Raw genomic sequence first — 26066 nt, 5'->3', positions numbered from 1 at the left:
ACTTACATTAGCTTGAATATTATTATATGATAGTAGACAGATGCACATATAAAGTTAACTTTATTTGCTTAAGAACCAATATATTTTATTGTAAAGAAGTACATATGGAAGGAAAAGAATAGCTGCTAAGAGCTACGTTTTTGTTTTTCTTTTTAAGAACTGTTTCTTTTTAAATTTGGGTAATGACAAAATTGATCCTTCAACAGCCTTTTAAAATAATATAGCCTGAAAAATTAAATTTTGTAATTGAAATAATTTACCATCATTATTGAAATTAAGAAAATATATTAAAGAGAGTCTTAACTCTTCAGTGATTGCTTTAGAACCACAAAGGCATTACAAAGGAAGAACAGAGATGGGCTCCGTAGTCCAAAAGAAATCAATTCTTGAGTTTCTCAATCCAACACTTATTCCTAAAATCACTGTATTCCTTTGAAGTACCTAAATTGAATATAAAAGCTGCAAATAGGAGGTAACCACCCATACAGAACATTTTGGTGGACTTAAAGGAGTTTCAGGATAGCTGCCTCCATAAATAAGTAGGCGATAAATCAGAAAGACATTGATATAAACATATAATAATAAAACTGAAAGGTCAGAAGACACATTCTGAAGAATGCAATCTTGTAAATAAAAGAGAATGACGGTTTACTAATAAGGTAAAATTCTCAAGAAATGCTTATTTGAGGCTTAGAAAATTATTTTTTAAATTACACATTTAAATCTTATGCAAAAACAAAAAAATGCTTTTTTAGTGCTTTTTATCACTTAGTTCTAAAAAAAGAAAGTTTAAAAAATTCACAACAGAAATAAGAGAAAATGAAAGTTTCTTCCATTTCAAATATTCTATGAAATATTCTATGAAATTCTATATTCATTTTCTAATTTTCCTTAAACTTAAAAAAAAATGACATTAGTGTAGTATAGAGTTCACTGTAGATTCAGTGCTATTTTCTTTATCCTGCTTTTCTTCCTTATGTGGTGAATCTAGTTCATTTCTATTTTCCTCCTCACTGGAATCACTGTTCAATCCACCTTCAACTCTGGTGAACTTCTTGTCATGTGAAGAACTTTCACAGGCTTTGTCTGTGGGAACAGCTCCTTTTCTTTGGGGTAAGATAGTGAAAAATGCTTCTTGCCAGTCTCTTGTTTCTAGGTATTCCAGAATAATCTCAAACACTGCAACAAAGACAAACTCCATGTGTTTCTTAACCTAGTTCATCACAATGGTGCATGCTTTAAAACACACTGCTTTTGTGTTAAGAGTGCTAGTATGTCCTAGTAACTACTTTGTTCTTATTACTTCTTTCTCCTGTATTAGCTGTCAGAGCCAATATGCCTAAGGCTCTCCTACCTCTTTTGTAGCTTTTTCTCATTTCAGTTCTTAAGCACTCAGAGGTTTACCATTATCTGTTGTCAATTATAATAGACAGAGGACCTTTTTTGTTTCCTTCCTATTCTTTTTTCCTTCCACTTCTTTATCCTTTATGTGCTAACATAAAACTAGAAAAAAAAAAGGGGTTAGTATTAACCTAAATTTCTTCTATCTTTCCTATATAGTGCCACTCACTCTGGGGAGTGTCTTGCCTGCTTTTTTTTTTTTTTAATACTATCTTCAATGTCCTTTCACTTTAATACACTGCTGGGGGAAATGTGGATTACTTTATGATAGAAAAGTAATTTCCACTAATTTAGCAAAAGTCTTAGAAGAAGTTCATTCCTTGAATCAATAAGTTTGTTTCTGTAACTCCCTAGAGCCTGCTATAGAGAAAATTTAAAAGCCCAATTAGTAGCTGTGTACTAACAAAAATCTCTACTGAAAAATTTTTAAAAAGCAAAACTCTAGGCAAACTTAAGTCTGAGGATGTCTATTACAATGATATTTACAATAGTAAAAAGAAAAAAAATAACAACAGGAGAATGGTTACATTATTGTGTATTTAGATGATGGAAAATTACATAGCCACTAACAGTGACTCAATAAATATAATAATAAATAGGGGGGAAACACCCCAGATTTATAACATTTTATGCAATAGAGTAAGAATCCAATTATGTAATAAATAATATTGTATATGCATAGGAAAAGAACTGGAAGAAAACACACCAAAAACTTTCTACAAAGTATCTCTGCATAGTGAAATTACACCTATTTATTTTTCTTTATACTTTTGTACATTTTCAAAATTTTGTAAAGTATGCATATATTATTCAAACAAATCATAAATGATGACATTTTATAATTTTGTACCCCAAATTGTGTGTTTTCCAAAGGTGTATATTTTCTACTTGTCCAAAATGTAAATGTAATGTTATTTTTCACAGTGTTCACTCAGGTCCATTTTCAGTTTATCCCCTTATAGCTTACCATGATTAATTGCCAAAACTTTTCTACTATTCATCTTCACGAAATTTCCAAGGGGGAGCTGTGCATGATCAATTCCATGTTCTGATGCTTGTTTATACGTGAGTCCCTAAAACAAAGACACTGTAACTTGGGCTAGAACATTACATTATTTAAAGTCTATGAAAGAATAAATAATTTTTAGGAAAGACTTTAGTTCAGAGAATATAATCTGAAAAAGTGTGTGTGTACATGTAACCACTAATTTGGAAACATTCTCTTGACAATAAGTATAGTTAGAATGTTGCTGGCATTTGTCTTAACCAATTTACAAATGAGGAAACCAAAGACATTATGCTCTCCGTCCCATCACAAAGTTCCTCAGTGGCAGAACCAAAGGAAAAACCCGGCTCATGCCTCCTGATCAAATAGCGTCTCATCACTCCACACTGCCTTTCTCTCTTAAAGTACACAAACTGAATTCCTAGAGAAGCATCATCATTCTTCCCATGAATTTAAAAGATAAAACTATGTTTCAATTACATAGCACTAAGAGGCACAAATGGCAAACACAAATAAAAACCTGAATTGAAAAAAATGTTCAACTGCCTATAAATTTTATTTTTCCCTTTCTGTCAATTAAAAGAATGCTGAATATAAATTTTCTCTCTTCTCAAAATTAAAATCCTTAAAGCCTGGGTCTAATCAGGACTGAAAGAGCAAAAAGACAGAGTGACGGAGGAAGAAGAGCTAAACTTCTCAACCGATAGTTTGCATGTTTTTTTTTTTAATCTTTTTAATTTTTTTTTTTTTTGCGGTACGCAGGCCTCTCACTGTTGTGGCCTCTCCCGTTGCAGAGCACAGGCTCCGGACGCGCAGGCTCAGCGGCCATGGCTCATGGGCCCAGCCGCTCCGCGGCATGTGGGATCTTCCCTGACCAGGGCACGAACCCACGTCCCCTGCATTGGCAGGCGGACTCTCAACCACTGCGCCACCAGGGAAGCCCTATTTAAAAAATTTTTATAGCACTGACCTCACTGGGTTGCAGTGAGGATAAAGCAAACTAATATATGCAAAATGCTTTGCTTAGCTAGAAAGGTGACTGAAATATTGTAGGCACTCAAACATCAACTATCAGTATTTACTATCAAGAAAACTGATATTACTATCAAGAAAACTGATATATCAATTTTAAGTATGAGCAAAAGCAAAAATAAAAACTTAATAGTACCTTGTGATGGTTGTGATCTACTAATCCTCCAATCACATAGGCCTTTGATTCATCTAATTCCTTTAGTACATTAGGTGAATCTGATGTAAGATAAACCAGGTCTTCTTTCTGTATGAATTCACTATAGTGCTCTGGTTTGATGTGGATATCCTTTAAAACACAAGGGGAAAGATGTTATTAATAGGATTTTGTGAAAATTGGCTAAAAATGATTATTTTCTTTTCCCTAGACAAACCCATCCAAAAAATATATGAAAGGAAGTTTGAAAGAATATTATAACAATGTATTATTTATTTAGAATCTACTACTCCAACATCTTTTCACCTCACATCTCAATTATTTAAGTAGCCTCCTGACATTATTTCCCTGTCTCTAGCCTCAGATCTCTCCAATTTACTTCCACACACGGATGGTGCACTCATTTTCTGAAAACACTATCATGTTTTATCTTTATCTGTAGAATAAAATTCAAACTCCTTAACTTAGTAATTCTTTCCTGAATATAGCAGTAACCTATCTTTCTCTGTTCCAACAGAACAAATGCATTTTTGTCATGTATTTGCTCACATTGTTCTCCAGCCAAAGAACGCCTTCTCCAATTACTTCCTTCTCCATCTACATGAATCATCTAAAGGAAAGGGCTTACAGATTTAATAAATTCCATGCATCTGCTTCCACAAAGATACACATTTGAAATCTTCACCAAAACTGTCAGGTCAGAGGTACAAGACTGAACAACAGTTGGCAGTCAGAATTTTGCAAAGTGCACCAAAAGAATAAAGGAAGATGCATCCATCGCCAGGCTCAGATGGCATTTCTCAATAATTTTTGTGGAAATCAAAAATGAAGCGGAGACCTCTCACCTAAGATGTATACCTTATTGATTAATAAACAGCCATTTTTCTGGAAAATGGTATATTATAAACTTGATCCCTATGCTGAATAAGGGCCCCAAGAGGAATGTGCATAATTAGAGACCAGCCAAGTCACATCTCTCTGGAAAACTGGTGGTATGAAATAATAAATTTAACAAGCCACAAAATAGCTGAACGTATGCCTATTCTAACTTATTACATTATTTCTTAGAAAAATAGGCATGAACATAAAACTTGGTAAATATATTGTACTTTAAAACTTAAAAAACCTTTGAAAATGTTTTATACTATGGACTATTAATAAATTAAATGCAGTCATTATGGGGTTAGTGAGTGAGACAGGGAAAGTCTGTCACAGTGAGAACTGGCTTGGAGAAAGGAAAAAAGTGTAGGAATAACCCACTACTTCTCTGAGTAGAATAGGGTTAAGGGTCCTTAGGGACTGGTACTAAAGCCAGTCTATTTGTAATCTTTGCAAATGACTGAGAGTAGTTTAGTCCAATAGAAAAAAATGTGAGCCACATATATAATTTGAAATCTTCTAATAGCCACATGAAAAAAAGTGAAAAGAAATAGATGAAATTAATTTTAATAAATTGTTTTTTTTTAATTTTAAGGAGATATTTTACATTCTCTCTCTCTTTTTTTGTACTAATGTCTATTTGACATTTATAGCACATCTCAACTCAGACCAGTCACATTTCAAGAGTTCAGCAGCCACATGTGGAAGTGGACACCATATGGTATAGCACAGATTTAGAAGAAAGAGAATGCAAGTACATTTCCAAATTTTAGAGTGACTTCACTCTTATAAATAAAGTATAGCCAGTTTGCTAGGTAGAGACTGCATACAGACCTTTAAATTTTTTCCTTTTTAAAAAAATATGTTTTAAAGTTGGCAGTAAAATAGCAAGTGAGATTTCATGAAAGCCAGTACAGACTATATCTCAAGGCTCTTAGCTTCTTCCACTGGTAAACTTAGGTACAGTGATATGCAGGGTTTGTAGCTGCTGACTCTTATATTTATTAGCATTGTGTAGAACTTAGGTAAAACATGTAGACCTTTAAGCATAAAAATGCCTTGAATTATGTGAGAGTTAATCTATTTTAGTTACCTTCCAGTTGACCCATCCTTTGTCATTTTCATCCATGTTCTTTTTCAACTGGCCTCCATGGCTTGTCAAGTAAAACTGATAAAGAGATTGGCAGGTATACAAAGAGACAGCAAATGACTATTTATGTCAATATTTTATTCCCTCATACACTCCTCTGATTATCAATGAAAGACAAAATATTTTCATTCTGGAAAAAAATGAATTTATGGCATGCTTTAAACGTGCAAGAATAAATTTGTGGTACAAGCAACGTGTATTTTTGTGTATCTCCTAACCCACTAACTTCTGTATTCCATCTACATTTTCATCCTGTTTTCTAAGCAGTTATAATCTGCCTCTTGTTTAATGATCACTTTACTATAAACTTCCTGCTTCCATGTGAAGTTTCCTTCCCCTTCTTTTGCCACTACAGTTATTTTTTACCAGTCCAAAATCTTCATAATTTTGCTTTGACTCTAAACCCTGAAACCTATTTCAAATCTAATCAAGGGTGAGAAGAATATAGAATGTAAAAATATAATATTACTATCACTTGATAAGAAGAAAATATCTAACCAAAAGTATATTAAGATTTTCTGGTTTTTAACATCAGTGAGCCAGAATTAATTTTTAGGTCACCTAGAATTCAAACAAATTCAGTAAGAAAAATGACCATACTCTTAAGAGCAGCCAACTAGTCTCACAAATCACTTCCTCATTCTAGCTAATAAAGTACCTTTCAAAATTATTAGTGACTCAATATCCTTTAAGTAGAAAAAATCTAGCCAACAGACACAATGGCACATATCAGCCAGGGGCAGTTACCCCATTCCCCAGAAAGGAAGGAATTGAGAGCTGAGAAACTGGTATGGAAATATGCATAAGTCCTTTAATGAAGATGTTCAACTACACAGCAGTGAACAGGTCAGTGTGTATAAGACTAATGATGAATGGGCACAATGTGTTTGAGAATGACATGAAAAAATGTTTAAAATATTTTATTTTTGTAGAAAAATAAAACATTTTTACAAATAGGCATTTTGTTCTCTAAGAAAGATTACTAGTAAGACTCTTTCTTATAAAAGCAACGAGGATTACCTATGCCTTTTCCGAAGGAAGATATAAAAGGAAATTGGAAGTTTGTTTTAAATTCCCCAAACATACCTGCACAGGATGCAGTGCTCGTCGATTTTCTGCATAACATCGTTGAATCTGCTTATGAAGTTTCTTAATGTCCTATAAAAGAGTGAAATTTTTAAAGCAATATTTTCAAAATTATCTATGGCCATTCCACAATCCAAGTGGAATAGAATAAGCAGAAGGGATGACTAGATAGGGACATCCTTTCTTTTGAAATACAAGTCCTTTCTGATAATTTCCATTCAGTTTTCTTACATACTAATAAAATAATTACCATAAGTCAATACTCTATAAGTGACCCATTATTTCACATGTTGTAGCCACTTAAAATGCAAGTTCAGGAAAACTTTCACTCTTAAGAGACAACAAAAGAAAAAAAGAACTCTCTTATAGTCATGCTATTACAATTTTTATAACTACCAAAGGTTATAAACATATTCCTTTTAGTAGCATTGTTTAAACAACCAGGTTTCTCAAACTATTAAATAAGAAATAATTCTATTAAGCCAATCATATTTCTTATTTTCTTCCTTTTGATTAGGATAAATAACAAACTCCCCACAGCACTTTATGATTAATATGCAATTACTGAGTTTCATAATCTCTTAGAGTATCTGTCTTTCCCTCTGTCTACACATATACATATAAATAAAAGCAACTTATTAGCTACTTAATTTAGGGTAACAGATTTTGAAAAACTTAATTTTAAGATGCATTTTAAAGCTGGTTTGGTGGTGCTGATTTCCCTTAGCTTTTGCATAAAGCTTTCGATTTCTCCATCTAATACGAATGAGAGCTTTGCTGGGTGGAGTACACATTCCTGCACACTAACAACAGAAGGTCAAAAAGAGAAATCAAGGAAACAATCCCATTTATCATCACATCAAAAAGAATAAAAATACTTAGGAATAAACCTACCTAAGGAGGCAAAAGACCTGTACTCAGAAAACTGTAAGATACTGATGAAAGAAATCAAACGTATGGAGAGAGAGCTAAGATATTCCATGTTCTTGGATTGGAAGAGTTAATATTGTCAAAATTACTATAGTACCTAAAGCAATCTACAGATTCAATGCAATCCCTATCAAATTACCAATGGCATTTTTCACAGAATTAGAACAAAAAATTTTTAAATTTGTATGGAAACACAAAAGACTGAGTAGCCAAAGCAATCTTGAGAAAGAAAAACGCAGCTGGAGGAATCAGGCTCCCTGACTTCAGACTATACTACAAAGCTATAGTCACAAAAACAGTATGGTACTAGCACAAAACCAGAAATATAGATCAATGGAAAAGGATAGAAAGTCCAGAGATAAACCCATGCACCTATGGTCACCTAAAGGAGGCAAGAATATACAACGGAGAAAAGACAGTCTCTTTAATAAGTGGTGCTGGGAAAACTGGACAGCTATATGTAAAAGAATGAAATTAGAACACGCCCTAACACCATACACAAAAATAAACTCAAAATGGATTAAAGACCTAAATGTAATGCTGGAGACTATAAAACTCTTAGAGGAAAACATAGGCAGAACACTCTTTGACATAAATCGCAGCAAGATCTTTTTCAATGCACCTCCTAGAGTAATGAAAATAAAACCAAAAATCAAACAAATTATTGTTTTTCTTTTCAGTTTTTTTTTTTTTTTTTTGGCCATGCACATGGGATCTTAGTTCCCCAATCAGGGATCAAACCCACGCCCCCCTGCATTGGAAGTGTGGAGTCTTAACCACTGGACTACCAGGGAAGTCCGAATGGGACCTTTTTAAGTTTAATTAAGCTTAAAGTTTAATTAAAACTTAACCTTTTAAGTTTAATTAAACTTCAAAGCTTTTGCACAGCAAAGGAAACCATAAACAAAATGAAAAGACAACCCTCAGAACGGGAGAAAATATTTGCAAATGAAGCAACTGACAAAGGATTAATCTCTAATATATACAAACAGTTCATGCAGCTCAATATCAGAAAAACAAACAACCCAATCAAAAAATTGGGAAGAAGACCTAAATAGACATTTCTCCAAAGACATACAGATGACTAAAAAGCACATGAAGAGATGCTCAACATCACTAATTATTAGAGGAATTCAAATCAAAAGTATACTGAGGTATCACCTTACACCAGTCAGAATGGCCATCATTAAAAAATCTACAAACAATACATCCTGGAGAGGATGTGGAGTAAAGGGAATCCTCCTGCACTGTTGGTGGGAATGTAAACTGGTATAGCCACTATGGAGAACAGTATGTATGTTCCTTAAAAAAATAAAAATAGAGCTACCATATGATCCAGCAATCCCATTCCTGGGCATATATCTGGAGAAAACCATAATTCAAAAAGATACATGCACTCCAATGTTCATTGCAGCACTATTTACAATAGCCAGGACATGGAAGCAACCTAAATGTCCACTGACAGAGGAATGAATAAAGAAAATGTGGTACATATATACAATAAAATAATACTGAGCCATAAAAAAGAATAAAATAATGCCATTTGCAGCAACATGGATGCACCTAGAGTTTGTCATACTGAGTGAAGTAAGTCAGACAGAGAAAGATAAATATCATATGATATCGCTTATATGTGGAATCTAAAAAAAGGGTACAAATGAACTTATCTACAAAACATAAATAGAGTTACAGATGTAGAAAACAAACTTATGGTTACCAAAGGGTAAGGTGGGGGAGGGGTAAATTGGAAGACTGAGACTGACATATACACACTACTATACATAAAATAGATAACTAGTAAGGATGAACTGTATAGCACAGAGAACTCTAGTCAATTCTGTGTAATGGCTTATATGGGAAAAGAATCTGAAAAAGAGTGGATGTATGTATATGTATAACTGATTTACTTTGCTGTACACCCAAAACTAACACAACATTATAAATCAACTATACTCCCACAAAAATTTTTTTAAAACGATGCATTTTAGAGGGCTCCAATCGAGATTGCAAAATAGAAGGACACAGAGCTCACCTCCTCCCACAAATACATCAAAAATACGTCTACATGTGGAACAATTCTCACAGAATACCTGCTGAACACCGGCAGATCTCAGACACCCAAAACTGCAGGAAAGATCTCCATGTAACTGGGTAGGATGAAAGAAAAAAAAGGAATCGGAACAAGACTTGAGCCCCTGGGTGGGAACAGTGAAAGAGGAAAGGTTCCTGCACCCTGGGAAGCCCCTTCACTGGCAGGGAGATCAGCTGGGACAGAAAGGGAGCTTCAGAGGCTCGGAGGAGAGCACAGCAGCTGGTTTGCAGCAGGCAGAACAGACGGAGACCTGCACAAATGGTCCCTGCCATCGCCCTGCACTCCCCAGTCTGAGATCTGCTTTTGCTTTTGTGTATGGTGGCTGGGTGCTAAAGCTCGGGCTTCAGAGAACAGACCCAGGGAGAGGACTGGGGTTGGCTGCACGGAGACAGCCTGAAGGGGCTGGACTGTGGCTCGGGCCTGCCACAGAAGTGAAGCACCATTGTTAAGGGGTGCACAAAGGGAAGGGCAGGGTCCGCCATAGCAGCCTCACTCTTGGCGCACTCACAGCAGGTGTGCTGCTGCCACTGAAACCCCACTGTTAAGGGGCAGTGCCTGCTAAAGCTCCTTCTTTCTCAGTGAGCTCTCATCAGGCTCAGTGCTGCCTCTACGAGCTCTGGGAGCACGCAAGTGCCAGCAAGGTGTCCACACACAGAGGCAGGGCTGAAATCAGAGCTGATCCCTGATCCCCAGGGGCTGTGTGACTTACGAAGCAGGGCTGATATCTGAGCCCTCTCCCTGTGGCTGTGCGATCTGTGGGTTTAGGCCACTGCTGCCAGCTTTGTAAACTCAGTTCCTGCGGAAGATCCAAGTGGGATACAGGTGCTCCCATGGCTGGGGCGGGTCTGGCCTTAGCAGCTGTGGGCTTTGTGGGTGTGTGCATATGGAGTTGGGCCGGGGTCTGGGCTCCATCCATAGCTCCCACGGCAGGTTCAGGTATGCAACTACTGCGGTCCTGGTACCTGAATTCAGTGGATCTGTGCCAGCGGATCTGCGCTGGAGGCTTTGTGAACCCAGCACCTGAGGAACAACAGTGCCTACATTCCCATGGTCGAGGTGAGGCTGAGGGCAGTGCCCACAACAGTGTACTTTGTGAGCCTGCACAACGGGTGACAGATGACACGACAGAGCACACTTCTCAGCGGACAGCTCTGGCAGAGGAATACTCAGTGGCTCCTCTCCCAGTGGGAGTGCTCCAGTACTGCTTACCTCACACTACAGCTCAGAAATGGATCTGGGGGCTTCTACTCCAACAACTGGGGAACAGACCTTGCCTCCAATAGGGCTGTGACAACCACAGAGCAAAGAGGAGGCCCTGCTCAATATTCAGTGCAGGCTCTGGCCACCACAACCCCAGTCACACCCCCTATCGAGGAGACAACAGCAGGTATCCATACAAAAAACAGCTCTCTCACCAAAAATATTAAACCCATGCAGGCTACACAGGGACATTCCCACATAAAAATATCTCCAACTATTTAGGAAACAATTGTTTCTCCTAAACTCATAGAGTAAGAGAACTATAAGTAAAATGAAGAAAACAGAGGAACCACTCCCAATGAAAAGATCAAGAGATTGCCAATCAAAGACAATGAAACAGACTCCTTCAGTCTAACAGACATCAAGTTCAAAAAGGAGATAATGAAAATACTGAAGGAAGTAAGAAAGGCTATTGACAGAAATGCAGATTACCAGGAAAAGGAACTAGGAAATATAAACAGGAGACAAGAAAAATTAGAAAACTCATTCGCTGAGACAAAAGCTGAGCTAAAGTCAACGAACAGCAAATTGAATAATGCAGAAGAACAAATAAGCGATGTGGAAGACAGACTAATGGAAATCACACAATCAGAACAGCAAACAGAAAGCCAAGTGAAAAAAATTAAAGCAATATAAGATGTATGGGGTAATATAAAGCATGCCAATCTACACATAATAGGGATCCCAGAAGGAGAAGAAAGAGAAAAAGGAATCGAAAATATATTTGAAGGAATTATGGCTGAAAACTCCCCAAACCTAAAGAAGTAAACAGTTATACAGGTACAGGAAGCACAGAGTGTCCCAAACAAATGAACCTGAACAGACTTACACCAAGACGTATTATAATTAAAAAATGGCAAAAGTAAAAGATAAAGGGAGTATTCTAAAGGCAGCAAGAGAACAAAAAAGAGTTAATTACAAGGGAACCCCCCATTAGGCTATTAGCTGATTTCTCTACAAATATGTTCCAGGCCAGGAGGGAATGGCAAGATACATTCAAAGTCCTGAAAGGGAAAAGTCTGCAACCTAGGATACTCTACCCAGCAAGATTATCATTTAGAATAGAAGGAGAGAGAAAGAATTTCTCAGACAAGCAAAAACTAAAAGAAAAAAGCAATACTAAACATATCCTAAAAGAAATATTAAAAGGTCTTGTCTAAATAGAGAAGTAAGAATCTATACAAAAGAGAAAATCACAGTTGGAAAGTAAATCACTTAAATAAGCCAGTATACAGATTAAAAAAAAAAAAAAGAAAGAAAAAATTTCTGTGAAAGCAAGATAACCACAATGAACAGCAAAAGGATGAACATGAATATGTAAGAGGACATCGAAATCATAAAATGTGGGGGAGGAGAGTAACAAAATGTAGGGTTTTTTTTTTAATGTGTTTTAGCCTATATGACTACCAGTTTAAAAGCAGTAGATATAGGAAGGGGTTAACATACTTGAACAACAGGGTAACCACAAATCAAAAACATACAACAGATTCACAAGAAAACAAAAAGAACACAAGCATAATACAAAAAGAATCATCACATCACAAAAGGGAATACAAAAAGGAAAAATAAACAAAGAAGAAATACAAAATCAAGTAGAAAACAAGGTTTAAAATGGCAATAAATACATACCTATCAATAATTACCTTAAATGTCAATGTGCTCCTATCAAAAGACCTAGAGTGGCAGATTGGATAAAAAAGCAAGTGCCTACAATATGCTGCGTACAAGAGACCCACTTTAGGGCAAAAGACACACAAAGACTGAATGTGAGAGGATGGAAAAAGATATTTCATACAAACGGAAATGACAAGAAAGCGGGGGTTGCAATACTCATATCAGACAAAATAGACTTTAAAACAAAGGCCATAAAGAAAGATAAAGAAGGACACTATACAATGATGAGAGGATCAATATAAGAAGATGATATTACACTCCTCAACATATATGCACCCAACATAGGAGCACCCAAATACATAAAATAAATACTAATGGACATTAAGGGAGAAACTGATGGGAAAACAGTAATAGTAGGAGACTTTAACACCCTACTCACAGCAATGGACAGATCTTCTAGACAGAAAATCAGTAAGGCAACAGATATCATAAATGATAAAATAGAACAGTTAGACTTAAATAACAACCAAACATACAAGGAAGAACTTATATCAATCCTTCTCAAACTCTTTCAAAAGCCTGAAGAGGAGGGAACATTCCCAAAGACACTCTGTGAAGCCATTTTCACCCTGATACCAAAACCAGACAAACCATAACAAGAAAATTACAGGCCAGTATCTCTGATGAAAATAGATGCAACAATTCTCAACAAAATATTAGCAAACTGAATCCAAGAACACATAAAAAAGATCATACACCATAACCAAGTGGGATTCATCCCAGGGTCACAAGGATGGTTCAACATATGCAAATCAATCAATATGATACACCACACCAACAAAAGAAAAGACAAACACCACATGATATCTCAATAGATGCAGAAAAAGCATTTGATAAAATTCAACATCCATTCATGATAAAAACTCTTACAAAAGTGAGTATAGAGGGAACATATTTCAACATAATAAAAGCTATTTATGACAAACCCACAGCCAATATAATACTCACTGGTGAAAAGCTGAAAGCCTTCCTGCTATAAACTGGAAGAAGACAAGGATGCCCACTCTCATCACTTCTATTCAACATAGTATTGGAAATCCTAGCCACAGCAATCAGACAAAAAAAATAAAAGGTATCCAAATTGGAAAGGAAGAGGTAAAATTGTCATTATATTCAGATGACATGATACTATATATAGAAAACCCTAAAGACTCCACACAAAAACTACTAGAACTGATAAATGAATTCAGCAAGGTAGCAGGATACAAGATTAACATACAGAAATCAGTTACATTTCTTTACATTAACCATAAATTTCAGAAAGGGAATTTAAAAACAGAATCCCTTTTAAAATTGCAACCAAAAAAAATACTTAAGAATAAACCTGACCAAGGAAGTAAAAAACTTATATGCTGAGAACTATAAAACATCAATAAAGGAAACTGAGGAAACTAAAGATGATTCAAAGAAATGGAAAGATATTCCATGCTCTTGGCTTGGAAGAATTAATATTGTTAAAATGGCTATACTACCCAAAGCAATCTACAGACTTAATGTGATCCCTATCAAATCACCCATGATATTTTTCACAGAACTAGAACAAATAATCCTAAAATTTATATGGAACCATAAAAGATCCAGAATTTGCAAAGCAATCCTGAGGAAAAGAACAAAACTGGAAGCATAACCCTCCCAGACTTCAGACAATACTACAAAACTACAGTAATCAAAACAGTTTGGTACTGGCACAAAAACAGACATATGGGTCACTGGAACAGAATAGAAAGCCCAGAAATAAACCCATGCACCTATGGTCAATTAATCTTCAACAAAGGAGGCAAAAATATACAATGGGAAAACAAAGTCTTTTCACCAAGTAGTGCTGGGAAAGTTGTACAGCTGCATATAAATCAGTGAAGTTAGAACACACCCTCACACCATACACAAAAATAAACTCAAAATGTCTTAGAGACTTAAATACAAAACATGACATCATAAAACTCTTAGAAGAGAATATAGGCAAAACATTCTGTGACATAAATCCTACCTATGTTTTCTTAGGTCAGTCTCCCAAGGCAATAGAAATAAAAGTGAAAATAAACAATTGAGACCTAATCAAACTTATAACCTTTTGCACAGCAAAGGATGCCATGAAGAAAATGAAAATACAATGTATGGACTGGGAGAAAATATTTGCAAATGATGCGACCAACCAGGGCTTAATTTCCAAAACAAAAAGCTCATACACCTTAATATAAAAAAAAAACCCAATCAAAAAATGGGCAGAAGACCTAAACAGACATTTCTCCAAAGACATACAGATGGCTAAAAAGCACATGAAAAGATGCTCAATATTGCTAATTATTAGAGAAATGCAAATCAAAACTACAGTGAGATATCACCTCACATCAGTCAGAATGGCCATCATCAAAAAATCTACAAATAATAAATGCTGGAGAGGGTGTGGAGAAAAGGGAACCGTCCTATACTGTTGGTGGGAATGTAAATTGGTACAGCCACTATGGAGAACAGTATGGAGGTTCCTCAAAAAACTAAAAATAGAGTTGCCATATGATCCAGCAGTCCCATTCCTGGGCATATATCCAGAGAAAACTATAATTCGAAACAAAACATGCACCCTATGTTCATAGCAGCACTATTTACAACAGCCAAGACATGGAAGCAACCTAAATGTCCATCAACAGGTGAACAGATAAAGAAGATGTGATATATTTATACAATGGAATACTACTTAGACACAAAAAAGAATGAAATAATGCCATTTGCAGCAACATGGATGGACTTAGAGATTATAGCCATAAAAAAGAATGAAATAATGCCATTTGCAGCAACATGGATGGACTTAGAGATTATCATACTAAGTGAAGTGAGTCAGAGAGAGAAAGACAAATACTGTATGATGTCACTTACATGTAGAATCTAAAAATATGACATAAATGAACTTATCCATGAAACAGAAACAGACTCACAGACACAGAGAACAGACTTTTGGTTGCCAAAGGGGAGGAGGGGTGGGGGAGAGATGGATTGGGAGCCTCGGATTAGCAGATGCAAACTATTATACATAGAATGGATAAACAACAAGGTCCTACTGTATAGCACAGGGAACAATATTCAATATCCTGTAATAAACCATAATGGAAAAGAATATGAAAAAGAATATGTATAAATGTATAACTGAGTCAGTTTACTGCCCAGCAGAAACTAAGACAGCACTGTAAATCAACTATACTTCAATAAAATAAATTTTAAACACACACACAAAAAGAACAAAATAGCCAAGAGGTGGAAGCAACACAAATGTTGATGGACACCAGATGAATGAATAAACAAAACGTGGTCTATACATACACTAGAATATTATTCTGCCTTAAAACATAAGGGAATTCTGACACACACTATAATGTGGGTGAACCTTCAAGACATAATGCTCAGTGAAATAAACCAGTCACAAAAGGACAAATACTGTAGGATTCCACTTACATAAGGTACACAGAGTAGTCAAATTCATAGAGACAGAAAGTAGAATGGTGGTGCCAAGGGCTGAGGGAGGGGGAATGGAAATGGTTGTTCATTCAGTGGGGATAGAGTTTTAGTTTTTCAAGATGAAAAGACTTCTGGAGACTGGCTGCACAACAACATGAATGTAATTAGCACTACTGAACTGTCCACTTAAAAATGGTTAAGATGGTAAATTTTACATTACATGTATTTTACCACAATTAAAAAGAAAAAAAGAGATGCATTTTAGTACATAAAGTTATATCAAAGTCATATTACATATTAAAGCAAAAATTATTCAGCCTAGTTCAGTTACAGGATTTTTCTGACAACGATTCATGATACCTTTAATACCATCAAGCTATCAAAACTGCAGTCAATGATAAGGCGGAGTGGGCTGTAAACAACATCTCTTCGAATACGTTTTCTGTCACTTCCTTCTGAGTTTGATTCCAGTTGACACTGTCGCTCTAATTGCTTTCTCTTGCGTTTTTCCTTCCGCTTTTGTCTAAAATTAGTAATTGAAAATAACTTTTCATTATTTGTATATTCATACATTTACAATACTTTGCTAAATAGACAAAGAAACAATTACTTTTAAAAATTAGCAGACTAAACCATAACAAAATTGCCACTTCCATGGATCAAAAATTGTCAGAGGGCTTCCCTGGTGGCACAGTGGTTGAGAGTCCGCCTGCCAATGCAGGGGACGTGGGTTCATGCCCCGGTCCGGGAGGATCCCACATGCCGCAGAGCGGCTGGGCCCGTGAGCCATGGCCGCTGGGCCTGCACGTCCAGAGCCTGTGCTCTGCAATGGGAGAGGCCGCAACAGTGAGAGGCCCGCGTACCGCAAAAAAATAAAAAATAAAAAATTGTCAGATATCAGCAATTATATATAATCTATCTAAAAGCTTTACATAATAAATGAGTTTGCAAAAACAGTATAGTACTTTTTACACAAATTCGAACTATACTAATAATTTTATTTACTACTGGTAGCACGTTAAACATACTTACGAAATTTTTAAAATACTGAGTTTGAGAGTTACGATACATTTTACTTTTATCATTCTTCTCCTACATGATTTTTGAGTTACATTTATAACCATATAAAAAAAGTAAAATTTTTATTCAATATAGTTTTGGAAGTCGAAGCCACAGCATGCAGAAAGAAAAAGAAATAAATAAAAGGAATCCAAATTGGAAAAGAACAAGTAAAACTGTCACTCTTTGCAGATGACATAATTCTGTATACATAGAAAATCCTAAAGTGCTACCAGAAAACTACTAGAGCTCAACAATGAGTTCAGTAAAGTTGCAGGATACAAAATTAATACACAGAAATCTGTTGCATTTCTATACACTATGAATGAAATATCAGAAAGAGAAATTAAGGAAACAATCCCATTTACCATCTCATCAAAAAGAATAAAATACCTAGGAATAAACCTACCTAAGGAGGCAAAAGACCTGTACTCTGAAAACTCTAAGACACTGATGAAAGAAACTGAAGATGACACAAACAGATGCAAAGATACCTCATTCTTGGATTGGAAGAATCAATATTGTTAAAATGACCATACTACCCAAGCAATCTACAGATTCAGTGCAATCCTTACCAAATTATCAATGGCATTTTTCACAGAACTAGAAAAAAATTGTTTTAATTTGTATGGAAACACAAAAGACCCTGAATAGCCAAAATAATCTTGAGAAAAAAGAATGAAGCTGGAGGAATCATCCTGACTTCAGACTATACTACAAAACTACAGTCATGAAAACAGTATGGTACTGGCACAAAAACAAAAATACAGATTAATGGAACAGGATAGAAAGTCCAGAGATAAACCCATGCACCTATGGTCACCTAATCTATGACAAAGATGGCAAGAATATACAATGGAGAAAAGATGGTCTCTTCAATAAGTGGTGCTGGGAAAACTGGACAGCTATATGGAAAAGAATGAAATTAGAACATTCTCTAACACCATATACAAAAATAAATTCAAAATGGATTAAATACCTAAATTAAGACTAGATACTATAAAACTCCCAGAGGAAAATACAGGCAAAACCCTCTTTGATATAAATAGAAGGAATATTTTTTTTGGATCCATCTCCTCAAGTAATGGAAATAAAAACAAAAATAAACAAATGGGACCTGGAGTGGGAGAAAATATTTTCAAATGATGTGACTGACAAGGGATTAATTTCCAAAATAAACAAAAAGCTCATACAACTTAATATCAAAAAAACCAAACAACCCAATCAAAAAATGGACAGGGGCTTCCCTGGTGGCGCAGTGGTTGAGAGTCCGCCTGCCGATGCAGGGGACATGGGTTTGTGCCCCGGTCTGGGAAGATTCCACATGCTGCAGAGTGGCTGGGCCCGTGAGCCATGGCCGCTGAGCCTGCGCATCTGGAGCCTGTGGTCCGCAACGGCCAAGAGGCACAGGAAAAGAAGCTCAGTGCCACTAATTATTAGAGAAATGCAAATCAAAACTACAATGAGGTATCACCCTACACCAGTTAGAATGGCCATCATTAAGAAGTCTACAAAAAACAAATGCTGGAGAGGGTGTGGAGAAAAGGAAACTCTCTTACACTGTTGGTGGGAATGTAAATTGGTGTAGCTACTATGGAAAACAGTATGGGGCTCCTTAAAAAACTAAAAATAGTGTTACCATATGGTCCAGCAATCCCATTCCTGGGCACATATCTGGAGGAAACTCTAATTCAAAAAGATACATGCACCTCAATGTTCATAGCAGCACTATTTACAATAGCCAAGACACAGAAGCAACCTAAATGTTCATCGACAGATGAATGGATAAAGAAGATGTGGTATATATATACAATGGAAAATTACTCAGCTATAAACAAGAATGAAATATTGCCATTTGCAACAACACGGATGGACCTAGAGATTATGATATTAAGTGAAGTGAGTCAGAGAAAGGCAAATATCTTATGATATCAGTTATATGTGGAATCTAAAAAAATGATAAAAATGAACTTATTTACAAAACAGAAGTAGACTCAGAGACATAGAAAACAAACTTATGGTTATGAGAGTGGATAGCAGGGGAGTGGGGAGATAAATTAGGAGTTTGGGATTAACATATACATACTACTTATGTATAAAATAAACAAGGACCTACTGTATAGCGTAGGGAACTATATTCTATGTCTTGTAATAACCTATAATGGAAAAGAATCTGAAAAAGAATATATATACATGTACATACTTATACATATATATATAACTGAATCACTTCGCTGTATACCTGAAGCTAACACAACGTTGTAAATTAACTATACCTCAATAAAAATAAAATGGTTTTTTAAAAACTATTCCTATTTAAAAGTAAAATTGTTTGTGGAAAAAAAGTCATATTTTTTTCTCTCATCTGCATCAACAATATTTTCTTCTAGTAAATTCTGTCTTTATGCAGTGACAGCTTCAGCCTAACTGCTCTCACCAAAACCTGTAATAGTTCTTCTAGCAAAATCAATGTTAGGCCCAAATATGATCTTTCTGAGGTGGTTATTTTTGTTCCATATCTAGGACATGGATGCTAACTATATCCCTTTTGTAAATCAGTTATTTTAGAAATTGTGCTCCTACTCACAATAGGTTCTGGGTGAGAAAAGTGTACAGTGTAAATTCATCAACACTGCTAAAAAAATAAAACACATTCAGTTTTAGTAGCCAATTGACAATGTTAGCTAACAATATGTAGAGCCCGAATTTTAATTAACACAATTATTTTTAATATGTCAAAGGGCTATTGCAAGGTCCAACATTCCAATAGGGGTATATTGGAATATACCCCTGTGAATAGGGGTAGAATACATGCATTCTGATACATACTTGCGGAGTTCTCTTTGTTCTTCCCATTGTTTCTGTTTCATTAGCTTCTTCATTTGCCGTTTAGATATTGGTTCAAACCCTTCACCTAATCCTGGTTTCTGATTCTCCTCTTGGTCTTCATTTAAGTCTTGCTTTCTTTCAACATTAGAAGTCTCACTAAATGCTGGCAATATTTCAGATGACATTATTTGATGCCTCTGAAAAATTGAAAAGCAACTTTGAAATGAACAGATGACTTACAAACACAAAAAAAGTAAGAAAAAAAACTGAAGGATGTGATTAAAATTAAGCCATATTAGTAATGAATAAAAATGCAAATTTGGGCAATTAATCGTCATTTACTGGCAAAGATCATTTGATGAAATGGGATATTTTCATACAGTACTGGTGGCCATTGCACAATTTTTCCAGAAAATTACTCAGACCTATAATGTTTGAAGAGCTTTAAAATGGTGGTGATACTCTTTCACATAGTCATTTATTTCCTTAGAATAAATTCCTGTAAATTAATTAGAAATACACACAAAATTAATGCAAAAGCATATATGTACTGTTGTTATTTTTAACAATAAAAAATTAGAAACTACTTGAATGTCAGCAAATGGGGACTAAAAATAAATTAAAGCTCATCGATAACACTGGCTTGGAATACTAAGCAGCCAAGAAAAATCATGTTTCCCAAAATTATTTAATGATAAAGGGAAATGGCTATGTTAAATAAGAAAATCAAAGCAAAAAACAATACACAATGTCCAATTTTGTTTTAAAAAATACATACACACGTTTTAATTCTGACCCACCTGTGGCTTTCTGCATTTTTAAAATTTTATATAATGAAAATATAGTTTTATAAAAAATATCTACTATTTTTTAAAAGAGATGGAAGACACCTTTTTGTACTTGTCTTTAATGCTGTCCATACAAGAAAAATATTACTTTCACTATCTGGGCGTACCCTCAACAATTGGGTTTTGACAACAGACATGCTATATATTTCTATCTTTTGGCCAGTGCAGAGAACAACTTTGGTTGCCCCCACCCCAATATATTTCATTGTAAATATGTAATTGTCAATTTTCCACTTAAGTCACAGCTGAAAAACAAAATACGTAAGTTGACTCTGTAATCAGCTGTGGAATACTTAGGGCCAATTCAAACATCTTTATTTGGATTTAAACACCCACATCTTCATATCCATTGCCTAAAACTGAACATGCTTTCAGATTACAGAAAGGGCTAGAAATATGAGATATCTTTTCTCTTTAATTGATTCTTAACATCAAAGCTTAAGAATGTATGTTATTTATCCATACCAAAGACTAAGCATGAAGCTTGCAAATGTTCTATTGGCCTTATAGAAAAATACATGATTCTTCCCTCTTACAGAGATTAACAAGTCTGTGCAAAGAAGCTAACACCTAAAAGAAAAAAGAACAATCCCCACAATTCAGATAATGGAAGGAAAAAACCTTTGCAGAACATAATTTGAGCAGTAGTTTTATTATATGGTTCTTGCTTTCTTTAAAAGTGCAATGATATAACAGGACATATGGGGATAACAAAAGCAAACTTAGAAAGTTTACTGAATTTTGACTGAAAGACAAGAAATTTTAAGATGCGTGCTTTAGGGGCTGGAGCAAAAGTCCTGGCATTTTACTAGGTCACAAAATTACTAAGAGGGGGAAAAAAATCATTTAGTAATACAAGTAAGAATTCACAAGTTTTCCTTATGCCACCAACCAAACAATTCTCCTTAGGGAGAACATCTCCTAGAAATGACAACTCAACTTTGACTCTACACTGGAAACTCCATTGGGTAAGGGATAAGTCTGATTTTGCCCAACATTATATCGCCAATACTAATACAGTGCTTGGCACTTCGTAGATGCTTATTATACATTGGTAGAATAAACAAATGAGTGAATATGATATTACAAAGGACTTTTTAAAGTAATGAAAATAGAGCAAACATTAATTCTTATTATGCTTAATAAAAAATGTATTATCTAATTTACTCTTTATAAAAACCCTATGAAGTAGATAGTATATACCTACTTTGCAAAGGAAGAGGTACAACTTGCCCAAAGTTAGAAAGCTATTAAATAATTCCTAAGAAACAAGGCACCTAGAGCAAATGTCACACAAAGTAGGTCCTCAAAATACTTGAATGAATAGACAAATGAAGTGATGGAGCTAAGATTCCAACCCACATCAAACTCTACCATCTCCCAGAAATCCAGTCTTATTTTAAAAAATGAGGGTTTCCAAAGAATGTTAAAGAGTTGTGTTGCTTTAACCCTGCTGTTGGAGGGCTCTGAAAAGACCTGTGTCACTGAAACATAAGGAGAAAAAAATAGCTCCAGTTCTATCCTTATGCCTCTGCACCAAAAAAATTGGGACAGACTTCCTAGAGATCATTGCCAAAAGTTCATGTTTTGATGCACTCTGCCTCCCAATCTTGAAATATATGACAACAGTAGACAAAATATAAAAAGGGGAAACAAAAAAGGTACAGCCTTTCTCAAAATCCAGGTTAAGAACTGGGTCTTCTGTGTAAAGGCAGCTAGAAGTTTTCCTAGCTTTAAAGTAAAGAGAAGAAGAATACAAGACAGAGGATGGGAGAAAGATGAGAGACAGTTTAAGATGAACCCTTAAACTAGTGTTAGGGGTGGGGCTCCTCTTTCCATGAAAAAAGCCTGAAAACAGGTAAAATTATAGACTATAGCTTATACAAAACTGACTACTTGGGGGAAACCTGAAGGAAACAGACACAGCCTCTTGGCTACAACCTGGGTCCAGCATGAGGTGACATATGAACTTATATTATTACATGATTAGAATTCTGAACCACATATATAAGCTCTGCTGTGGGCTGAAGCACTGAAAAGGGTCATGGGTGGGAGAAACCACAAAATCAGTAGTTTGGAGAGGAAAGTTATAATTCCATTCAAGATGAGTCTGCAAAGCAAAATTACAAAAAGACAGAAATGATGAAAAAAAACTCCAGCTAAATCAACAAGCAGGAGATAAATTCACTCTATAAAAATTGAATAGAGCAATGTGAAAATGACTTTAAAATAAGTTTGGTTGAAATCTTTCAGAGCTCATGAAGAGTAATAACCATAAAAACAAAACAGGAAATTGGGACACAAAAGCAGGCATAAAAATAGGAAAACAAGAATGTGTAAAAAAGAACCAATTTGGAAACTAGGAAATGAAGATATAAAAATTTCAACGTATGAGACAAACTCCAGATTACCTGGAGTCCAAGAGGTAATTGATGAATTAGAAGACATCCTCAGAATCTAACTCAGAATTCAGACAGAAAAATAGAACAAAAAAATAGTATGTCCGAGCATTTAGATACAAATAACAGGATGAGAGAACTACAGGCCAAAAAGGTAAATGTATAACCTTGAGTGCATTCACTAATTTTTTTTTTTTAATCTGGAAAATAAGGTTAGCATTCAATTTAAGGAACAGGAGACAGGAGAAACACAGTAAGCCTGAAAAGATCAGAAGAAAAAATTTAACTATATATTGTGACCCCTAGGATCAATTTTATTTCCTTTCCATAGATAGTACGTTAATAAAAATGGGAAATAAATGTATTCAAAACAATATAGGGTGGAGAAAACATAAGCTAAACCTGCCCATTAAGCTAAATGTGCAAACTTAAAGGCACAATTAAAATTCAGAGGAAACAAATTGCTTTCTTCATGAAACAGTGATTAATATTCTAAGAGAGAATATTTCTATGATCAGTGGCATTTTTTGCTAGTTCTCTACTCTGTTCCAAACTGCAAGTGTTGATTTGCTTTATCATGTGAAAATTTTAGAAAAGTATAGCAATGTTTTACAGCTTATGCACACCAGGGGGAGCTTTCGCCTTTCCTATCTAAGAAGTCTAAGTTAAATCTAATTTGCTTATCATTGCATACTAATGTTTTTAAACAGCCTATCAAATACAAAAGGTCATGAGCTAGTCAACATCATTATCACTACTATTTTTAAAGATATTCCCAATTAAGAAAATGCACTGCAGTGAGAGAATTTTTTTAAGCTTTGAATAAGCTAGATACATTGCACATTGCACAACAAAAATGATGCTAGCTTGAGATCCTATAAATTATTGCTTGCAGCATACTTTACATACAAAGATACGTACCAACTCCTACTGCCTACAACATACAATAAGCATTTCACTATGTACTCGCTTGTTTGGATTAACCTGTTAAGCAAAGTATAAACTCCATGGAGTTTTGCATTCCTCCCTCACATGCAGTGATACTCACAGCTCATTTTCATTCATTCACCACGTTCAACAAATTTTGTAGCAATTATAGAAATAATTGCGTGAAATTTAGTTTACCGGGGCATTGAATTTTTTAAAAATGTTTCATTTAGTTGCAGATCCAGGTTATCTGATGGTCTTATAAAATTAACAACTGGATAAGGATGACTAAGGCAATTTGGTACGGGATAAATACATTAAAAAATAGTATCTCAATCGTCCTTGTATTCCCACTTCTTAGCACATCTGCCGGCAAGGAGGACATACATCATAATGAGTGACCGGCCAAAAGTTAAAAAAAAAAATTTCATGGTTTTATTGATTGGGCTAAAGTCTTCATAATTTATGACACAGCCTCCCTTACAGAAAGATCCAAATGAATGTCGGAATAACTGCAAAATGGAATTAAATGACCTGACGGTGATAAAGAATACCCTTTTTAAAACGCGCGGGCCAAATGTGCATAGCTCGGTTCAGCTATGAGGCCCTTAGGCAGAGAGGGCTGGGCTGGGCCGGGCTGGGGAGACGGGGCAAGATTTAAAACAAAGAAAAATAAAGTGAGAAAGTCTTCTGTCGCTATCCTCTTTATATCTCTAGAAAAAGTCCCGAATTTTAACACAAAATATTTCAGTGAAATCCAGTAACACCACGGACTTCTTAAAATCGTCCTCAGCTCACCACCGTGGGGCTGACAGCACCTGCAGCAACCTCGCCCTGGCCTCTCCCCACATTTCAGAGCGCTCAGCGACGTCTTTGGAAAACTGAGGTAAGGCAGGTTTAGAGGTGAAGCGACATGCTCACGCTCTCTAGCCACCAAGTGGCAGAACCACAACTCGTTTTCCGGCCCTTCAAAGTCCAGATTTCCCTCTCCCTTCATTCTTTGGAAGCGCACACCCTTCACATGCTAGGCACCGTATCGCTACCCGCAAGCAAACGTCGACAGCTACAGCCCCGACGCTTGTGGACAGAGCCGCGCCCCACTCTTCCCTACAGGTCGCCCGAGGGCGGACGCATTCCGGAGGCGGGATTAAACTGTAGCCGACGAATCAAAAATCTGTTTGGCAAGGCGAGGGGGCGCGCTCTCTGACGTCACTTCCTTCGGAAGCTGGGTCTCGGTTGCTGCTTCCAGTGTCCCACTCCCCTCACCCTCGGAAGCCCTACTGCTAGCGGAAGGCAGCAGTGGCGCGCGCTCCTTTTGCGCTCGGATCATATCAAAGGGTAGGCGAGCGATAGCCTCCATGCCAAGAGACTTACCGAACGGAGGAGTTGTCGGGGAACCTGAGAGCCCGCACAGAAAGCTTTTTGTAGTGGTCTTTACCACTCCAGAAGGTCCTCTTTCGGAAACTTCAACTCCCAGAGGCAGACACGGTAGCTACGCGTAGGAGGCTACGGAGGTTACGTCTTACGTCAGCTAACTGCGCCAACTCCGTACCCGCAGTCGGAGAAAGGGGCGGGAGTTTATGTGGGGCGGGGTCTGGAGTTAGGGTTTCTGGAGTGGGAGGTAGTTGCGTGATGTCTGTTTTCCACTTCAAGGCAAGGTTATGCCTGCGGCATATATTCACTCATATTTCTGTGGGGATGGCGGGGGATGTTAAGACATTCCTGCTCTTAAAAATTACAAGTGCGAAATACTGTTGAAGGGCTCTTAATTCTTCCGTGTTGGAGATGAAAGCATCTCTTGCCTAAACTATTTGTAACTAATACAGAAGAAGGTTGTTAGTATCACATGATTTTACACAACTCAAATGGAAAATCAAATTTTAAAAGTGAGTC

At 36.1% G+C, this 26066-nt stretch overlaps 1 protein-coding gene across 4 annotated transcripts; it reads right to left on the bottom strand.

Moving 5' to 3' along the window:
* Positions 1-43: 43 nt before the first annotated feature.
* On the bottom strand, positions 44-25676 carry TRMT10A (tRNA methyltransferase 10A). Of its 4 annotated transcripts, none has more exons than XM_032633628.1 (8): positions 25548-25676; positions 20000-20196; positions 16472-16634; positions 6709-6780; positions 5566-5640; positions 3576-3725; positions 2369-2474; positions 44-1179 (listed from the first exon to the last, which is right to left on the bottom strand). In XM_032633628.1, the coding sequence occupies exons 2-8, from the start codon at positions 20182-20184 to the stop codon at positions 914-916; spliced, it is 1017 nt and encodes a 338-aa protein (XP_032489519.1). In that variant the 5' UTR covers positions 20185-20196; positions 25548-25676; the 3' UTR covers positions 44-913. The 4 variants fall into 4 exon arrangements, with proteins under 4 accessions (XP_032489519.1, XP_032489521.1, XP_032489522.1 ...); XM_032633630.1 differs by lacking the exon at positions 25548-25676 and adding an exon at positions 24948-25253; XM_032633631.1 differs by lacking the exon at positions 25548-25676 and adding an exon at positions 24972-25253.
* Between the last annotated feature and the right edge of the window lie 390 nt (positions 25677-26066).

This window comes from Phocoena sinus, chromosome 5, assembly GCF_008692025.1.
Source record: "Phocoena sinus isolate mPhoSin1 chromosome 5, mPhoSin1.pri, whole genome shotgun sequence".
Classification (NCBI taxonomy): domain Eukaryota; kingdom Metazoa; phylum Chordata; class Mammalia; order Artiodactyla; family Phocoenidae; genus Phocoena; species Phocoena sinus.
The sequence above is the reverse complement of the archived record's forward strand: the minus strand, read 5'-3'. Positions and strand labels throughout refer to the sequence as shown.